Source organism: Carcharhinus amblyrhynchos, chromosome 3, assembly GCF_965287045.1.
Source record: "Carcharhinus amblyrhynchos chromosome 3, sCarAmb.v2.hapA, whole genome shotgun sequence".
NCBI classification, from domain to species: Eukaryota; Metazoa; Chordata; class Chondrichthyes; order Carcharhiniformes; family Carcharhinidae; genus Carcharhinus; species Carcharhinus amblyrhynchos.
Window position 1 is genome coordinate 1,094,167 of NC_137326.1, and position 15,897 is coordinate 1,110,063.

Consider the following 15,897-nt stretch of genomic DNA (forward strand, 5'->3'; position numbering starts at 1 on the left):
GTTTCATCGGTCAGAACATTGAATACGGGAGTTGGGACGTCTTGTTAAAGCTGTACAAGACATCGTTAAGGCCACATTTGGAATAGCATGTACAATTCTGGTCACTATTATAGAAAGGATATTATTGAAGAGTGCAGAAAAGATTTACCAGGATGCTACTGGAACTTGATGGATTGAGTTAAGGAGAGGCTGAATAGACTAGGACTTCTTTCTCTGGAGTATAGGAGGCTGAGGGGTGATCTTATAGCAGTCTATAAAATAATGAGCAGAGATCAGCTAGATAATCAATATCTTTTCCCAAAGGTAGGAGAGTCTAAAACTAGAGGGCATAGGTTTAAGGTGAGAAGGGAGAGATACAAAAGTGTCTGGAGGGGCAAGTTTTTCCACACAGAGGGTGGTGAATGTCTGGAGTGAGCTGTCAGAGATAGTAGTAAAGACAGGTACAATTGTCTTTTAAAAAGCATTTAGATAGTTACATGGATACAATGGGTATAGAGGGGTTTGGGTCAAGTGTGGACAATTGGGATTAGCCTAGAGGTTTTTTAAAAAAAGGGCAGCATGGACAAGTTGGGCCAAAGGGTCTGTTTCCGTGCTGTAAACCTCTGACAGTAATAAATCAAATCAAAGATCTGCACTTGATAAAGAATGTTTCACCTTCTACTGGTCAGTTTAACTGGCATAGTTCAAAGCTTAGCTGTAACTTTGCCACGATGATGGAGCATTGAGGTTAACAAGGTGATATTTATCTGAACTGGTGACAGATCCCAATTAATTCAAATCCATTCAGAAACTAAACGGACAACTAAGAATTGCAATGGAGGGTGACATGTGGAAAACAGTATGTTTATGCAGTTTGGACGGGGCCCCAGGAGAGGAATTAAAAATGAATAAGTTGTGTTGGTATAATGCAGTGGCGGTATACTGATGACCTTTACTTTCATAAGCAGATGAACAGAGGGATCTAGGTGTATGTGTACATAGATCCCTGAAAGTTGGGAATCAAGTAGATAGGGTTGTTAGGAAGGCATACGGTGTCTTGGCGTTTATTGGTAGGGGGATTGAATTTAAGAGCCGCAGCGTCATGTTGCAACTGTACACAACTGTAATGTGGGGACCAGAGCCGCACTTGGAGTATTGTGTGCAGTTCTGGTCCCCACATTACAGGAAGGATGTGGAAGCTTTGGAGAGGGTGCAGAGGAGGTTTACCAGGATGTTGCCTGGTATGGAGGGGAGGTCCTATGAGGAGAGACTGAGGGATTTGAGGTTGTTTTCATTAGAAAGAAGGCGGCTGCGAGGGGACCTTATTGAAACATATAAGATGATCAGAGGTTTGGATAGGGTGGACAGTGATAGCCTTTTTCCTCGGATGGAGAAAGCTAGCACGAGGGGGCATGGCTTTAAATTAAGGGGTGGTAGTTATAGGACGGATGTCAGGGGTAGGTTCTTTACCCAGAGGGTGGTGAGGGATTGGAATGCCCTGCCTGCTGCAGTTGTGGATGCGCCTAGTTTGGGGGCGTTTAAGAGATCCGTGGATAGGTTTATGGATGGAAAGGGTTTGGTTTAGGTTAGAGGCTCATTGTTTTTTAACTGGTCGGCGCAACATCGTGGGCCGAAGGGCCTGTTCTGTACTGTAATGTTCTATGTTCGAAATGATAATCTGAACACTAGTTTTCTCTCTGGGAATTTCCAATCTCCCAAAGATAGCATGCTGACACTATAGTTAAGGAAGCCCACAAACGCTTCTACTTTCTCCAAAGGCTAAGGAAATTTGGCATGTCAACTACTGCTCTCACCAACTTTTACAGATGCACCTGGTTTCTGGTTGTATCACAGCTTGGTATGGCTCCTGCTTGACCCAAGACCGCAAGAAACTACAAAAAGTCACGGATTGTGGCCCAATCCATCACGCAAACCAGCCTCCCATCCACTGACTCGGTCTACACTTCCCACTGCCTCAGCAAAACAGTCAACATAATTAAGAACCCCATGTACCCTAGATAATCTCTCTGCCACCTTCTTGTGTTGGGAAAAAGATACAAAAGTCTGAGGTCACATACCAACCAACTCAAGAACAGCTTCTTCCCTGCTACTGTCAGACTTTTGAATGGTCCTACCCTACCTTGCATTCTGATCTTTCTCTATGCCTTAGCTATGACTAACTGCACTCTCTTCTTTCCTTCTCGATGCACGATATGTTTTGTCTGCATAACACGCAAGAAACATACTTTTCACTGTATGTTAATACATATGACAATAATAAATCAAATCTCCCAAAATTCAGAGAAGTGCAGCAGGACCACAAACTAATTTTGGAATTAGTGGCAGTATGGCCATTGAATCCAGTGAAATGGTTGGAAAATTGGATTTTGTGTCTTAGTGACAGCTTCATAGTCTTGGGGCATTTACATCAGTGATTTGTAAGTAATCTATAGTTTAGGAGACAGGGTAGATACATTAATTCAACACAGAAAATAGACAAGGACAAAGCATGAATGATGCAACACTGTCTGGAGTCCATTCTAGAGATTTTCTGGGAAAAAACCTAATATACATATAATTTTCTACAAACTTACTGCTCTTTTTTTAAAAAAGCATTTAATCTCATTTAACTTTATTTAAAATGCTCAAAACTGTATCACAAAGTAAAATAAGCAAAAGAACATTGTACAAGTTTTAACTTCCCTTTCAAATTTAAAAAAATTAACACAGAACCCACCTCTAACTACACCCTTCTCAAGCAGATTACAGGAGGCTGAGAGATGGGGACAGGTTTCCAGAATGAGGGAACGTGGGAAAGCTGGGGAGGGAGGAATGGAGGTGTATTTTGAAATGGAAACTGAATTATTCTGAGAAGCTATGTTAACAGTTCAAAGGAGACAAGTCTGCCAACTGGTGATCCTCAGATGATTCTGGATTTATAAATTGTAAAGTTGCAGAGATAAATCAGGCCATATGACTTTCCACTGATATGACTGGACCTGTTCATCGAGATCAGCACACTGGGATTTGGAGGCTTCCAGCTACCAAGGAAGGCAGGGACACCACGAAAAGGGATGAAGAATTGCCCCTTCTAGTAACTGTACTGGTGTGACAGAAGCAGGAAGTGGTGGTCCACATGATTGGATAGGGGCAGGACATGGTCAGTGGACAGGAGTGGGGGAGGGGCTAAGAACCAAGGTTCCCAGAAAACAAACTTTTAAGTTTCTGACCAGCAATGAAATCACTTCATTAATTAATAGAAAGAAACACCAAAAGGTCGAAAGACATTCTCACCCAGAAGTGCTTCTATACTAAATGAAAGCTGCAGTGATTTGGGGTTTTTCAGGAACGGTGATCCAAATTTAGTTTAAAAAAAACAACCAATTTTCCTTTCACTCAGAGACAGAGGGATGAGATTGGGAACTCGTGTGGAAATACGCAGTTTTCCTTGTTGAGTGCCCTATGTCAGCTCGAGTAGGGTGATTGTACAGGTGTTAAGCATTACTCCTGATAGCCGTTGATGCAGTGTCATTGACTATCATCCACTCGTTTCAGCTGGGGATTGTACTACTGTTTTAAGATGAATCAAAGTTACCGGTGGGGTGGGGGAAGTTACGTTACAGCCTTCAGAAGCTCTGATTACATACCGTCTGGAGCACTTTCAGTTCTGGTGATCAGAACACAGGAAGGATATGTTGTCCTTGGAGGAGAGTGAAATGTAGGTTCACTAGAATTATACTAGGGCTAATAAAATGTTATAAGTTGTATAGGTTGGGCTGATATTCCCTTACCTTTAGAAGATTAGGGGATGATGTTGATACCTTCTCTTTACCCATCTATCAGTGGGGTGGGCCAAAACATGGTAGGAAGGTGGGTGGAGGGAACTTCCTTAAGATTAGAGCCAGGTCATTCAGGAGTAATGACAGATATCACTTCTTCACGCAGTGAAAATCTAGAACTCTCTCCCCCAAAGGTATGTGGGTGTGGGCACACTGGGTGTTGCAGCTGTGCTGCCCACATTAACAGCAACGCTAATACAAGTGTTTGAACTAGTTTGTGTAGTTCATGAATTTAGAAAATCTGAATATAATGTAACTCTAATTTGTGCCTTTGAGCAGCAAGTAGAGCTCACCCCACATTTCAATAGACTGAATCTGGAGTTTAAAATACTGAGCATCAAACCTTCTGACTCAATAACTAAAAACTGAAGAAAAAAAGCCACTTCAGATCAAGTCAGAAAGTTCTATCGGATCACGATTCCTTTAAATAGGCAACACTTTTAACAACCCAAAATTTAAGGTTACATGCGGGTTGAGTATGTCTGGAACTACTCTAGCAAGCTGTACAATGTCAGTCAATTGCAGGTCCTCCCACTGAACTAAATGGAAATGTACAGTGAATATTTGCAGATTTCACTTCTTGGGCCTTGACATTATCAAGTACAAACAGAAGGTGAACTGAATAAACTTATCAAGCTGCTAATAGATATTAGTGTATAACATTTAGAATAACTGTGACAATATAACTGATTGTCTCATTTCCAAGTCCACTTTCAATACAATTAATGTTACTAACTTTAACTCAACCCTTTTAATATCGCACACATCACAATCTCAACGGTGCTATTCTCCATATAAAGCTGAGTAAATTCAGAATAAGAAATTACCTGCAATGCAAACATTTATATAGAAGAGAGAGTCAGATAGAAGCAGCCATGCTTTGATCCCAGTCAGGGCTGATTACTCAGGGAATGTGTTGTTACTGAGCAACTCCATCAATAAACCGCTATTTAAAGAGGGTTTCAGCAGGTTTTCCAATAACCTCCAGAATCCAGTATGCAAAACCATCATTCTTTTAAAGCCAAAAGCACCATTTTCTTCAAAAAACCTTATCTGATTGAAAGACTCACTTTCACAAGTTATGAAAAAATTACATTTCTGTGAAATACCAGCATCGATTAGTCAGTGGGGGAGGGGAGGGGAGGGGAAGGGAGGCAGGTTAGAGAAACAGCTGCAGCAGAACTTTGGAAATAGGTCCTCCAGATCCAAGCAGGGTGCTCTACTGAGACAATACTCACATCCCCTGGTGGTAAGTACACTAGGCTTGTAGATCTTGACTCCCTGATTGTCACATTATCCACCAGTCTACAATACAGATACCAAGCTTTGGAAGACACTCAGATTGCCTTCTGATGAGCCTGAAGGATACCCCAACCTCTGCTCAATGTGATGCACATACCCAAATGAATCTGTGCTGCTACTGGACAGATATTGACAATGTATGACCAAACTGTGTTTTAAAATGTTGAACAAATTCCCCCCCCTCCCCATTTGTTTGGGGAATCAAACTCACCTCCTGCTAGAATCTCAGCATGCAGTCATACCAAGAAAACACAACTAAGCAAAACAAATTTCAGCTCTGTACCAAAGCATTTGGTTTAAAGTGTGTTCCTAACAGCACAAACGGAAACATGGATCTTCACACATTCTGCATCTCTAATGCCTAAAACTAGATCAGCTAAGCCTCGTGTCAATTCAAACCACATTAGTTTGACAGCCTTTGTTTCCTGGGTTATGTTCATCAAGACCAGTTTCACAGTACTGGCAGGCATAAACAAATTTAACTTCTATAACCCCATACAGAGTTGGGAAACACTACAAATTTTGGACCATCTGACACTCCAAATATTGCAATAGAGTAATAACAAATCATCTCCTAGCAAAAAAAGTATAAAATCATTTTTTCCCCCAAAATAAAGATACTGTATCTTTACACCATGACCGTGATATTTAAATATCACAATAAATACAGTACTAGGATTAATGCCAAATTACTAAATTATAATGTTACAACATGTTCAGCTATCTATAGTGCCTCAGCATAACCAGGGCAGAATTGGAAAGGAGCAACTAGTGGACTGGAACGGATGACTGGAAAGTAATGGAAATGATTTGACCTGATAGGTGACTTCATTTCACTTTGAGTTTTAACGATTAACATACGTATACCAATGGCATACCATTAGCCTGCCAGAGTAACCACGCTGCACACAGGAAATGAGCAAGTGCAAGATAACCCCTCCCTCTTTTCCAAAGTGTATACTTCATTTTGTCATAATGAAATCTCTTCGCATAATCCTAAGCTGAAAGAGTTGCTTGCTGTGTTGTATAGACTATCAGAACAGAAATACAGAGAAACAGAAAGGTCTCTTTATAATGGTACACGTGTATATTACAGTAATTTCTCTGTGCACTGTCTGGAGTAGAGACCTCCACACAAGATCAGATGTGTGGAAAGTCTGCAGTTCTAGTCACTGTCTAAAAACATCATTTTTTTTAAGTATTGAAAAACTTTTTTAATTTTATAAACCTTCATCAGCTTTTCATTCTCCTTTTCATGTCAAATTTTCTTCAGTGGAGGCCCGGTTTAAGCCAGCAATTGGCAGAAAGATTACTACAAGTCTGTCTCACACCAATCACATGATGAGTTCACCCTGAGGGTTTTGGCAGTCCTTGTGTGTTGGAGTTTATAACAGGGGTTTCCAAATGTCAAGGACTTTCTGCCCCCAAAATAAATGCTGCTACAGGTTCAAAACAGAAAATAAAAATCAAATCGCCCACTTGAGAAAAGTAGTTGCCAGACTCCTTGTATCTGGTGGCGAAACCAGGTTAGACTATATTATCCACAGATATACATCTGATGACACTTTCCTGACACGTCCAAAGACTTTGTTGAAGCTGCACTGATATGTGGCTGAGCGATCTTTGCGTTGCGCATAGTGCACAAGGTGCATTCCTTTCCCCTCTGTTTCTAGCCAGGCTTTAGTGCAGGTTTGCAGCAGCTACGGCAAAAACCTCCTGGATCTCTCGCACTGTCAGAATCCGAGTCAACATTTGTTCCATGTGCTCTTTGCTGATTGGCTGCGTGGAGTACCAGATCGGGCTGTTTGGTGCCACCACAGGCTCAGGTGTCAGGTAAAAGGTATCGTTCCTGCCCTTCACACTCTGGGGACTAAACAAAATATTAGTTCAAGTTATTTGGGAAAAGCAGAATTCTTACCTCATCATTTAAGAAATGTTTCTCACAGGTTTCCGTTTTATTGTATTTAGTGCAATAGCTTTACCGCATGTTAATGACTGTGTTTAGCAGATAAATGGCAGAATGCCTGGCTTCCAGGAAGGGATGAACATTGTTTCACCTCCAATGGTGTGAGGTACTCTGCTCTGTTCGCCAACAACAGACTTCATAATAACTGGCAGTAAATTAGTGCCAGGGAGAGGGGGGATTAAGCTGACTAATTTACAGTATTCCTTCTATTAAAAAGTCTATATAAAGTAGCAGGGAGTGCAAAATAATTTTACAAGTAGGATACCAGAAATGAGATACATAGACATCAAGAATAGTTGAACAGGTTTGGGCTTCTTTAATTAGAAAAGCTCACAGAGGTGACTGATAAAGGTCTTTAAAATAATGAATGGGTTGGACAGGGTAGGTGTGGAGAGAATGTTTCCACCTGGAGGACCCAAAACTAGGGGCCATAAATACAAAACAGTTTATCAATAAATTATAAAAATTTTAACATTGCACATCAAGTGGATGTAATACACAACTCACGGCCACAGGGAGTGCTAGAATTAAACAGCTTAGAAGCATTCCAAACAAAACTAAAGAACACAAGAGAAGGAATAAAAACACATTGAAAGGCGGAGACAGGGCGGTTACAACAAGAGAGACACTCGGGAGTGTAAACACCAGGACAGAGGAGTTAGGCTGAATTGCCTACTTTTGTGTTTTATGCCTTTGTTCGATGTAATTTTATGGAATATGGTCAGTGGTAAGCTTGCTGCTAGTTAGAATAAAGTCTGATGCGAACAGAGGTTTAGGAGGCTTGTTGGGGACATTTAACCACACAAGGTTAACAACCAATTAACAAATAAAGTTGATCTTGGAGATTAGGATGGAGGCAGCAAATATTTTTCACATTGAAGAAAAAAATGTTTGCATTAATAAGCCCCTGTAGAACACAGGGCATAGAAAAACTACAGCACAAACAGGACCTTTGGCCCACAAGTTGTGCCGATGATATCCCTACCTACTAGGCTTACCTATAACCCTCAATCCTATTAAGTCCCATGTACCCATCCAGAAGTCTCTTAAAAGACCCTGTTGAATTTGCCTCCACCATCACCGACGGCAGCCGATTCCGCTCACTCACCACCCTGAGTGAAAAACTTACCCCTGACATCTCCTCTGTACTTGCTCCCCAGCACCTTAAACCTGTGTCCTCATGTAGCAACCATTTCAGCCCTGGGAAAAAGCTTCTGAGAATCCACCCGATCTATACCTCTCAACATCTTATACACCTCTATCAGCTCACCTCTCATCCTTTGTCTCTCCAAGGAGAAAAGACCGAGCTCCCTCAACCTATCCTCATAAGGCATGCCTCCCAATCCAGGCAACATCCTTGTAAATCTCCTCTGCACCCGTTCAATAGATTCTACGTCCCTCCTGTGATGAGGCGATCAGAACTGCGCACAGTACTCCAAGTGGGGTCTGACTAGGGTCTTATGAAGTTGCAGCATTATCTCCTGACTCCTAAACTCAATCCCTCAATTGATGAAGGGCAGTACACCGTACGCCTTCTTAAACACATCCTCTACCTGCGAGGCCGATTTGAGTCCTATGCACCCGGACCCCAAGGTCCTTCTGCTCCTCAACACTGCTAAGAGTCTTACCCTTGATATTACACTCCTTCAATCCATTTGACCTGCCAAAATGGACCTCTACACATTTATCTGGGTTGAAGTCCATCTGCCACTTCTCTGCCCAGTCTTCCATCCTATCTATGTCACACTGCAACTTCTGACATCCCTCCAAACTATCCACAACACCACCAACTTTCGTGTCGTCGGCAAACTTACCAACCCATCCCTCCACTTCCTCATCCAGGTCGTTTGTGAAAATGACAAACAGCAAGGGTCTCAGAACAGATCCCTGGTGCACTCCACTGGTGACCGACCTCCATGCAGAAAAAGACCCATCTACAACACTGTCTGCTTCTGCGGGCAAGCCAGTTCAGGATCTACAAGGCAACAGCTCTTTGGATCCCACGCCCTCTCACTTTCTCAAGAAGTCTCGCATGGGGGACCTTATTGAACGCCTTGCTGAAGTCCATATAAACCACATCTACCGTTCTTCCTTCGTCAATGTATTTAGTCACAGGTCAAGAACTCAACCAGGTTTGTAAGGCACGATCTGCTTTTGATAAAGCCGTGCTGATTACTTTTGAGCATACTAAACTTCTCCAAATGTTCATAAATCCTGTCCCTCAGGATCTTCTCCATCAGCTTACCAACCACTGAGGTCAGACTCACCGGTCGGTAACTTTCTGGGCTATCCCTATTCCCCTTCTTGAGCATGGGAACCACATCTGTAATCCTCCTGAACCTCTCCCATCTCCATTGACAATGCAAAGATCATCGCCAGAGGCTCTGCAATCTCTTCCCTCACCTCCCACAGTAACCTGGGGTACATCCCATCCGGTCCCAGCAACTTATTTATCTTGACGCTATTCAAAATTTCCAACACATCTTCTTTCTTAACGTCTACATACTCAATCTTTTCAGTCCGCCACAAGCCTGCAGTACAACCATCCAGATCTTTTTCCACCATGAATACTGAGGTAAAGTATTTATTAAGCACCTCTGCTATTTCTACTGGTTCTGTACAAACTTTCCCACCATCACATTTCATAGGTTCTATTCCTTCACATCTCATCCTTTTACTCTTCACATATTTGTAGAGCACCTTAGGGTTCTCCTTAATCTTACCTGGCAAGGCCTTCTCATGACCCCTTCTGGCTCTCCTAATTTCCTCCCTAAGTTCCTTCCTACAAGCCGTATACTCCTCTAGATCCCTAACATCTCCTAGCTCTCTGAACCTTTTGTACGCTTCCCTTTTCTTTTTGACTTGGTTCATTACAACTTTTGTGCACCACGGTTCCCGTAATCTACCAAAACCTCCTTGTCTCATCGGAACATTGTTGTGCAGAACTCCAGACAAACATTCCTTGAAAATCTGTCACTTTACTTTGGTACTTATCCCCCCAAGAATACCTTCTTCCAGTTTACTCATCTAATTTCCTGCCTGATGGCTTCATATTTCCCCTTACACCAGATAAACACTTTCCTAGCTTGCCTGATCCTATCCCTTTCCAATGCTAGCGTAAAGGAGATAGAGTTATGATCATTATCCCCAAGATGCTCTCCCACTGAGAGATCTGACACCTGTCCAGGTTCATTAGCCAGTACCAGATCAAGTACAGTCTCTCCTCTTGTAGGCTTACCCTAGGGATATTCCAATCAACGTTTGGGAAATTAAAGTCTCCCATCACGACAACTCTTATTATTACATCTCTCCAGGATCTGTTTCCCTATCTGCTCCTCAACATCCCTGTTACTGTTGGGCGGCCTATAGAAAACACCCAGCAAAGTTACCGACCCCTTGCTGTTCCTAACTTCCACCCACAGAGACGCCGTAGACAATCCCTCTACAGTACCCACCTTCTCTACAGCCGTGACACTATCCGATCAACAGTGCCACTCTACCCACACCGCCCCACCCCTCGTCCTTCCTGAAACATCTGCTTCCCAGCACCTGCAGTACCCAGTCCTGTCCCTGAGACATCCAAGTCTCTGTAATGGCGCCACATCACATTCCCAAGCAGCAATCCACACTGAGCTCAGCCACCTTATTCACCACACTCCTGGCGTTAAAATAGACAAATCTCAAACCTTTTGTCTGAGCACTCCCCTTCTCCATCACCTGTTTATTGTCCCTCTTACACTGTCTACAATCCTTCTCTATTCGCGAGCTAACCTCCTCACTCCCAGTCACCTCATCTCAATTCCCTTCCCCCTGTACTTAGTGTCCCTCTCACAGTTCAGTGCCTGAGCCAATCAGAATCTAACCACGTGAACTAGTCAACCTATTCCAGTAAATTAAGTTACAACAGGAAGTGTCCGCTTGTTCAATGCCTGGTTCTCACTATACTTACCCCCGATATCAGACAGATAAAGGAACACTCTGTAAGGGATAACAGGTTTGATTCAGGGTGACTAGTAATGATGAACAAAGAATATTTCTGATGTGAAAAGTCAGAAACATAAAGGGAATGTTAATAATTCTGACCCAGATCAAAGTCACTAAAGGTAGTAAAGTACTGGCCAGAGGCAGCTTATCCCTTATGAATAGCCATATTCTGAAAAGTTACCGAGAATACAAATATTCTCACCATTTGAAGAGGTAGAAGTCATAGAGTTTGATGGGACATCGCAGTGGGTTCTCTGGGTTCTCAGACTGCTCCGCGTACATATCATCCGTAACTGAAACAAGTCAAAATGGAAGATTTCAGCTTTAAAGTTAGTATGGAGTCACTGAATAGTGCAGCATAAAGGCCACAGCACCATCAAACTTGAGCTAGCTCTTTCTAGTAATCCCATTCTATTGCTTACCCCTACCTCTATAACTGGAGGTGGAGAAATCATATTTTTAGTTAGCACAGCATTACCCTGGTTTCTGGGATCTCAATCAAAGACAAAGTCAGAGATATGTTGATTACACTGAGGACACCGAGGATTCCTGCGATCTTGAGATGAGAAACTTGGGTGTTATCTTCACTGTTTCTTGCTTAATATCTGTAAAGTCTTGCTTAATAAGTTCCACTTGATTCATAAATACTAGTTATTGTATATCAAGCACTTAGTGTTAGAAATTCAAACCTCAGTTTGTTTCAATTAGACAGGCTTTATATCTCAAAACCCTAAAGCTTACACTATAGCTCTGCAAGCATGCATCCAATTTCCTTTGGAAATCAATCATCATGTCTATTTCCACCAGCCTTGTTAGCAATGATAACCAGGAACAGACATATATCACACCAAGGAACACAAGGTTTTAGAACAGGGTTCAAAGCGGTGGGTTTTAAGAAGTGTCTTTACAGCCGCTAGTGAGGAAATTCCATGACTTGAGACCCAGGCAATTGAAGGCATGGCAACCAATGATGGAAGAATTAGATTTGGGAATGGGTGTGGCTAGAAATGGAGCAGAGAGATGTGGGAAGGTTGTGAGGTTGGAGGAAATGCAGAGATTGTGGGGGAGAGAGAAAAAGAAAGGAGGGATTCAAACAAAAGAAGGAAAATTTTAAAATCAAGACATATTTAGTGGAAGGTATATACTGCAGCAAGCATGGAGTGATGTACACAGTATAGAAAGAAAGATGAGAGGCCATCCTGCTGGCTCTTTTAAAGAAGAGGTTTTGCCATTAAGTATTCTGTTTATCTAATTTCCTATTAAAAGTTATTGATGAAACTGCTTCACCGTCTTTTCAAGAAGACATTTATACATCCACCACAAAAGAGCTACTCCTGCTTCCAATACCCTTCCTCTGCTTCTGAAATCCCAATCTGATACCTCCAGACTTGAAACATTGACTCTATTCTCTCTTCACAAAGCTGTCAGACCTGACGAGATTTTCCAGCATTTCCTGTTTTTGTTTCAGATTCCAGCATCTGCAGTATTTTGCTTTTACTTTGACTGATGTGATGTTCCTCTGGCCAACCTCCCATCAATTCTACATTGCAATGCCTTCAAGTCTACAGGGTTGGTGCATATTCTTGGAACATTCAAGCTTTAGTCTTAAACCTGCAACACATCAACAAATTTCCCTCAAACGGCATTTATAGGGGCAGTAGAAGTATTTCATGTGATGGAAGGACTTGGATGTTTTCCTATCAGATGTAGTGTATTAAACACAGAGTGCTGGCATTTCCCGCTGTGTTCCTATGGAACGTTTCTCCTTTTACATCATAGGGCAGCACTCTGCTCAAAATGTCCAATCATAGAATCACACACTCCCAGACCTGTGTCCTTTGTTTGAACAGAGGGGAGTATGATAGGATGAGAGAGGAATTGGCGAATGTTGATTGGGGGAGCAGATTGGAAGGTAGGTCTGCTGAGGAACAGTGGAGGATCTTTAAGAAGATCTTTCTTGGTGCTCAGCAGAAATTTATTCCGATGGTTAAAAAGGATCGTAGGAGGAGAGATAATCAGCTGTGGATAAAGAAGGAGATAAAGGAGAGTATTAAATTAAAAGCTGATGCATTTAGAGTGGCTAAGAGTAGTGGGCGAGAAGAGGATTGGGAGAGGTTTAAATATCAACAAAGAATGACGAAGAAGTTGATAAAGAAAGGAAGGATAAACTATGAAGCTGGGCTAGTGCTAAATATAAAGAAGGATAGTAAGAGTTTTTATAAATATATAAAAAGGAGGATGCTGGCTAGGGAGAATGCTGGACCCTTAGAGGATGAGAGGGGGGATTTAGTGGTGGGGGATGGGGAAATGGCTGAGGCCTTGAATAACTTTTTTGCTTCGGTCTTCACGGAGGACGCGAATAGTTTGCCGGGTGTTAATGATGGAAAGATGGTAGGAGTTGAGGGCCTGAATGACATTATTGTTACTAGAGAGGCAGTGCTCGACAGTCTAGAGGGACTGATGGTGGACAAGTCCCCAGGACCGGATGGAATGCATCCAAGGGTTCTGAAAGAAATGGCGGAGGTGATAGTAGATGCCTTGACAATTATTTTCCAAACCTCGCTGGATTCCGGGGAAGTGCCGGAAGATTGGAAAACGGCTAATGTTACGCCGCTGTTTAAAAAGGGTAGTAGGCAAAAGGCAGAGAATTATAGGCCGGATAGTTTAACGTCTGTTGCAGGTAAAATGCTTGAATCTGTAATTAAGGAGAAAATAGCAAGGCATCTTGAGGAGAATTGTTTCATAGAGCAGACGCAGCACGGTTTCGTTAAGGGGAAGTCGTGTCTGACAACTTACATGGTGAAAAACTGCAGCACGCGACGGTGCAGAGGGACCTCGGGGTCCTTGTGCATGAGTTGCAAAAACCCAGTCTGCAGGTGCAGCAGGTGGTCAGGAAGGCTAATGGGATGCTGGCATTCATAGTGAGGGGGATTGAATATAAAAGTAGGGAGGTCTTGCTGCAGCTGTATAGGGCACTGGTGAGGCCGCAGCTGGAGTACTGTGCGCAGTTTTGGTCGCCGCACTTACGCAAGGATATTTTGGCCTTGGGAGGGAGTGCAGAGGAGGTTTACTAGGCTGATTCCGGAGTTGAGGGGGTTGAACTATGAGGAGAGGCCGAATAAACTAGACTTGTACTCGTTAGAGTTTAGAAGAATGAGGGGAGATCTCATTGAGACATATAAGATGATGAATGGGATGGATAGCATAGAGGTGGAGAGGCTCTTCCCACTCAAAGGACAGTAGGACTAGAGGGCACAGCCTCAAGATAAAGGGGGGGGGGGGTTTAGAACGGAGTTGAGGAGGAACTTCTTCACTCAAAGGGTGGTGAATATCTGGAATTCTCTGCCCATTGAAGTGGTGGAGGCTGCCTCGCTAAATATTTTTAAGACACGGGTTGATAGGTTTTTGATAGGCAAGGGGATTAAGGGTTATGGGGAGAGGGCGGGAATGTGGAACTGAGACACAACAGATCAGCCATGATCTTATTGAATGGCGGGGCAGGCTCGAGGGGCTAGATGGCCTACTCCTGCTCCTATTTCTTATGTTCTTATTGGAATTCTATGAGGATGTGTCTAGTGCGGTGGATAGAAGGGAACCAGTGGATGTGGTGTTTCTTGATTTTCAGAAGGCATTTGATAAGGTGCCACACAAGAGGTTGTTACAGAAGGTAAGGGGGCATGGAGTTGGGGGTAGGGTGTTAGCGTGGATAGGGGATTGGCTGTCAAATAGGAGGCAGAGAGTGGGTGCTATTCGGATTGGCGGTTGGTGACTCGTGGAGTGCCCCAGGGATAAGTGCTGGGGCCTCAGCTATTTATCATTTATATAGATGATCTGGAGGAGGGAACCGTGTAAGGTGTCGAAGTTTGCTGATGACACAAAGATTGGTGGAACGGCAAATTGTGTGGAGGGTGTGGAAAGTCTGCAGAGGGATCTAGATAGGCTGGGCGAATGGGCCAGGAACTGGCAAATGGAATTTAATGTTGGCGAGTGTGAGGTTGTCCACTTTGGTAGGAATAATGGTAGGAAGGACTACTACTTACATGGCGAAAAGCTGCAGCATGCTACGGTGCAGAGGGACCTGGGGGTCCTTGTGCATGAGTCGCAAAAACTCAGCCTGCAGGTGCAGCAGGTGGTCAGGAAGGCGAATGGGATGCTGGCCTTCATAGCGAGGGGGATTGAATATAAAAGTAGGGAGGTCTTGCTGCAACTGTACAGGGCACTGGTGAGGCCGCAGCTGGAGTACTGTGTGCAGTTTTGGTCGCCGCACTTGAGCAAGGATATTTTGGCCTTGGAGGGAGTGCAGAGGAGGTTCACTAGGCTGATACCAGCGTTGAGGGGGTTGAGCAATGAGGAGAGGCTGAATAAACTAGGCTTGTACTCGTTAGAGTTTAGAAGGATGAGGGGAGATCTCATTGAGACGTACAAGATGATGAATGGGATGGATAGGTTCTTCACGCTCAGAAAGGACAGTAGGACTAGAGGGCACAGCCTCAAGATAAGGGAGGGGGCAGTTTCGAACGGAGTCGAGGAGGAACTTCTTCACTCAAAGGGTGGCGAATCTCTGGAATTCTCTGCCCGTTGAAGTGGTGGAGGCTGCCTCGCTAAATATATTTAAGACGCGGGTTGATAGGTTTTTGGTAGGCAAGGGGATTAAGGGTTATGGGGAGAAAGCGGGAAAGTGGAACTGAGCCACTTCAGATCAGCCATGATCTTATTGAATGGCGGGGCAGGCTCGAAGGGCTAGATGGCCTGCTCCTATTTCTTATGTTCTATGTTCTTAGGACATTCAGTCCATCGAGTCTGTACCGACCACAATCCCACCCAGGG

The 15,897-nt window shown here is 43.3% G+C and overlaps 1 protein-coding gene across 2 annotated transcripts in view; it reads right to left on the bottom strand.

Annotated features, from left to right (window-relative positions):
• Positions 1–4,220: 4,220 nt before the first annotated feature.
• The window catches only part of qrich1 (glutamine-rich 1), a 68,911-nt gene continuing 57,234 nt past the window's right edge, over positions 4,221–15,897 (bottom strand). For both annotated transcript variants that reach the window (XM_080218600.1, XM_080218601.1), the window contains exons 9-10: positions 11,273–11,363; positions 4,221–6,990 (exon numbers count right to left, since the gene is read on the bottom strand). In XM_080218600.1, coding sequence (XP_080074726.1) covers positions 6,801–6,990; positions 11,273–11,363 — 281 coding nt within the window. In that variant the 3' untranslated portion in view covers positions 4,221–6,800. The remainder of the gene's footprint in view (positions 6,991–11,272; positions 11,364–15,897) is intronic.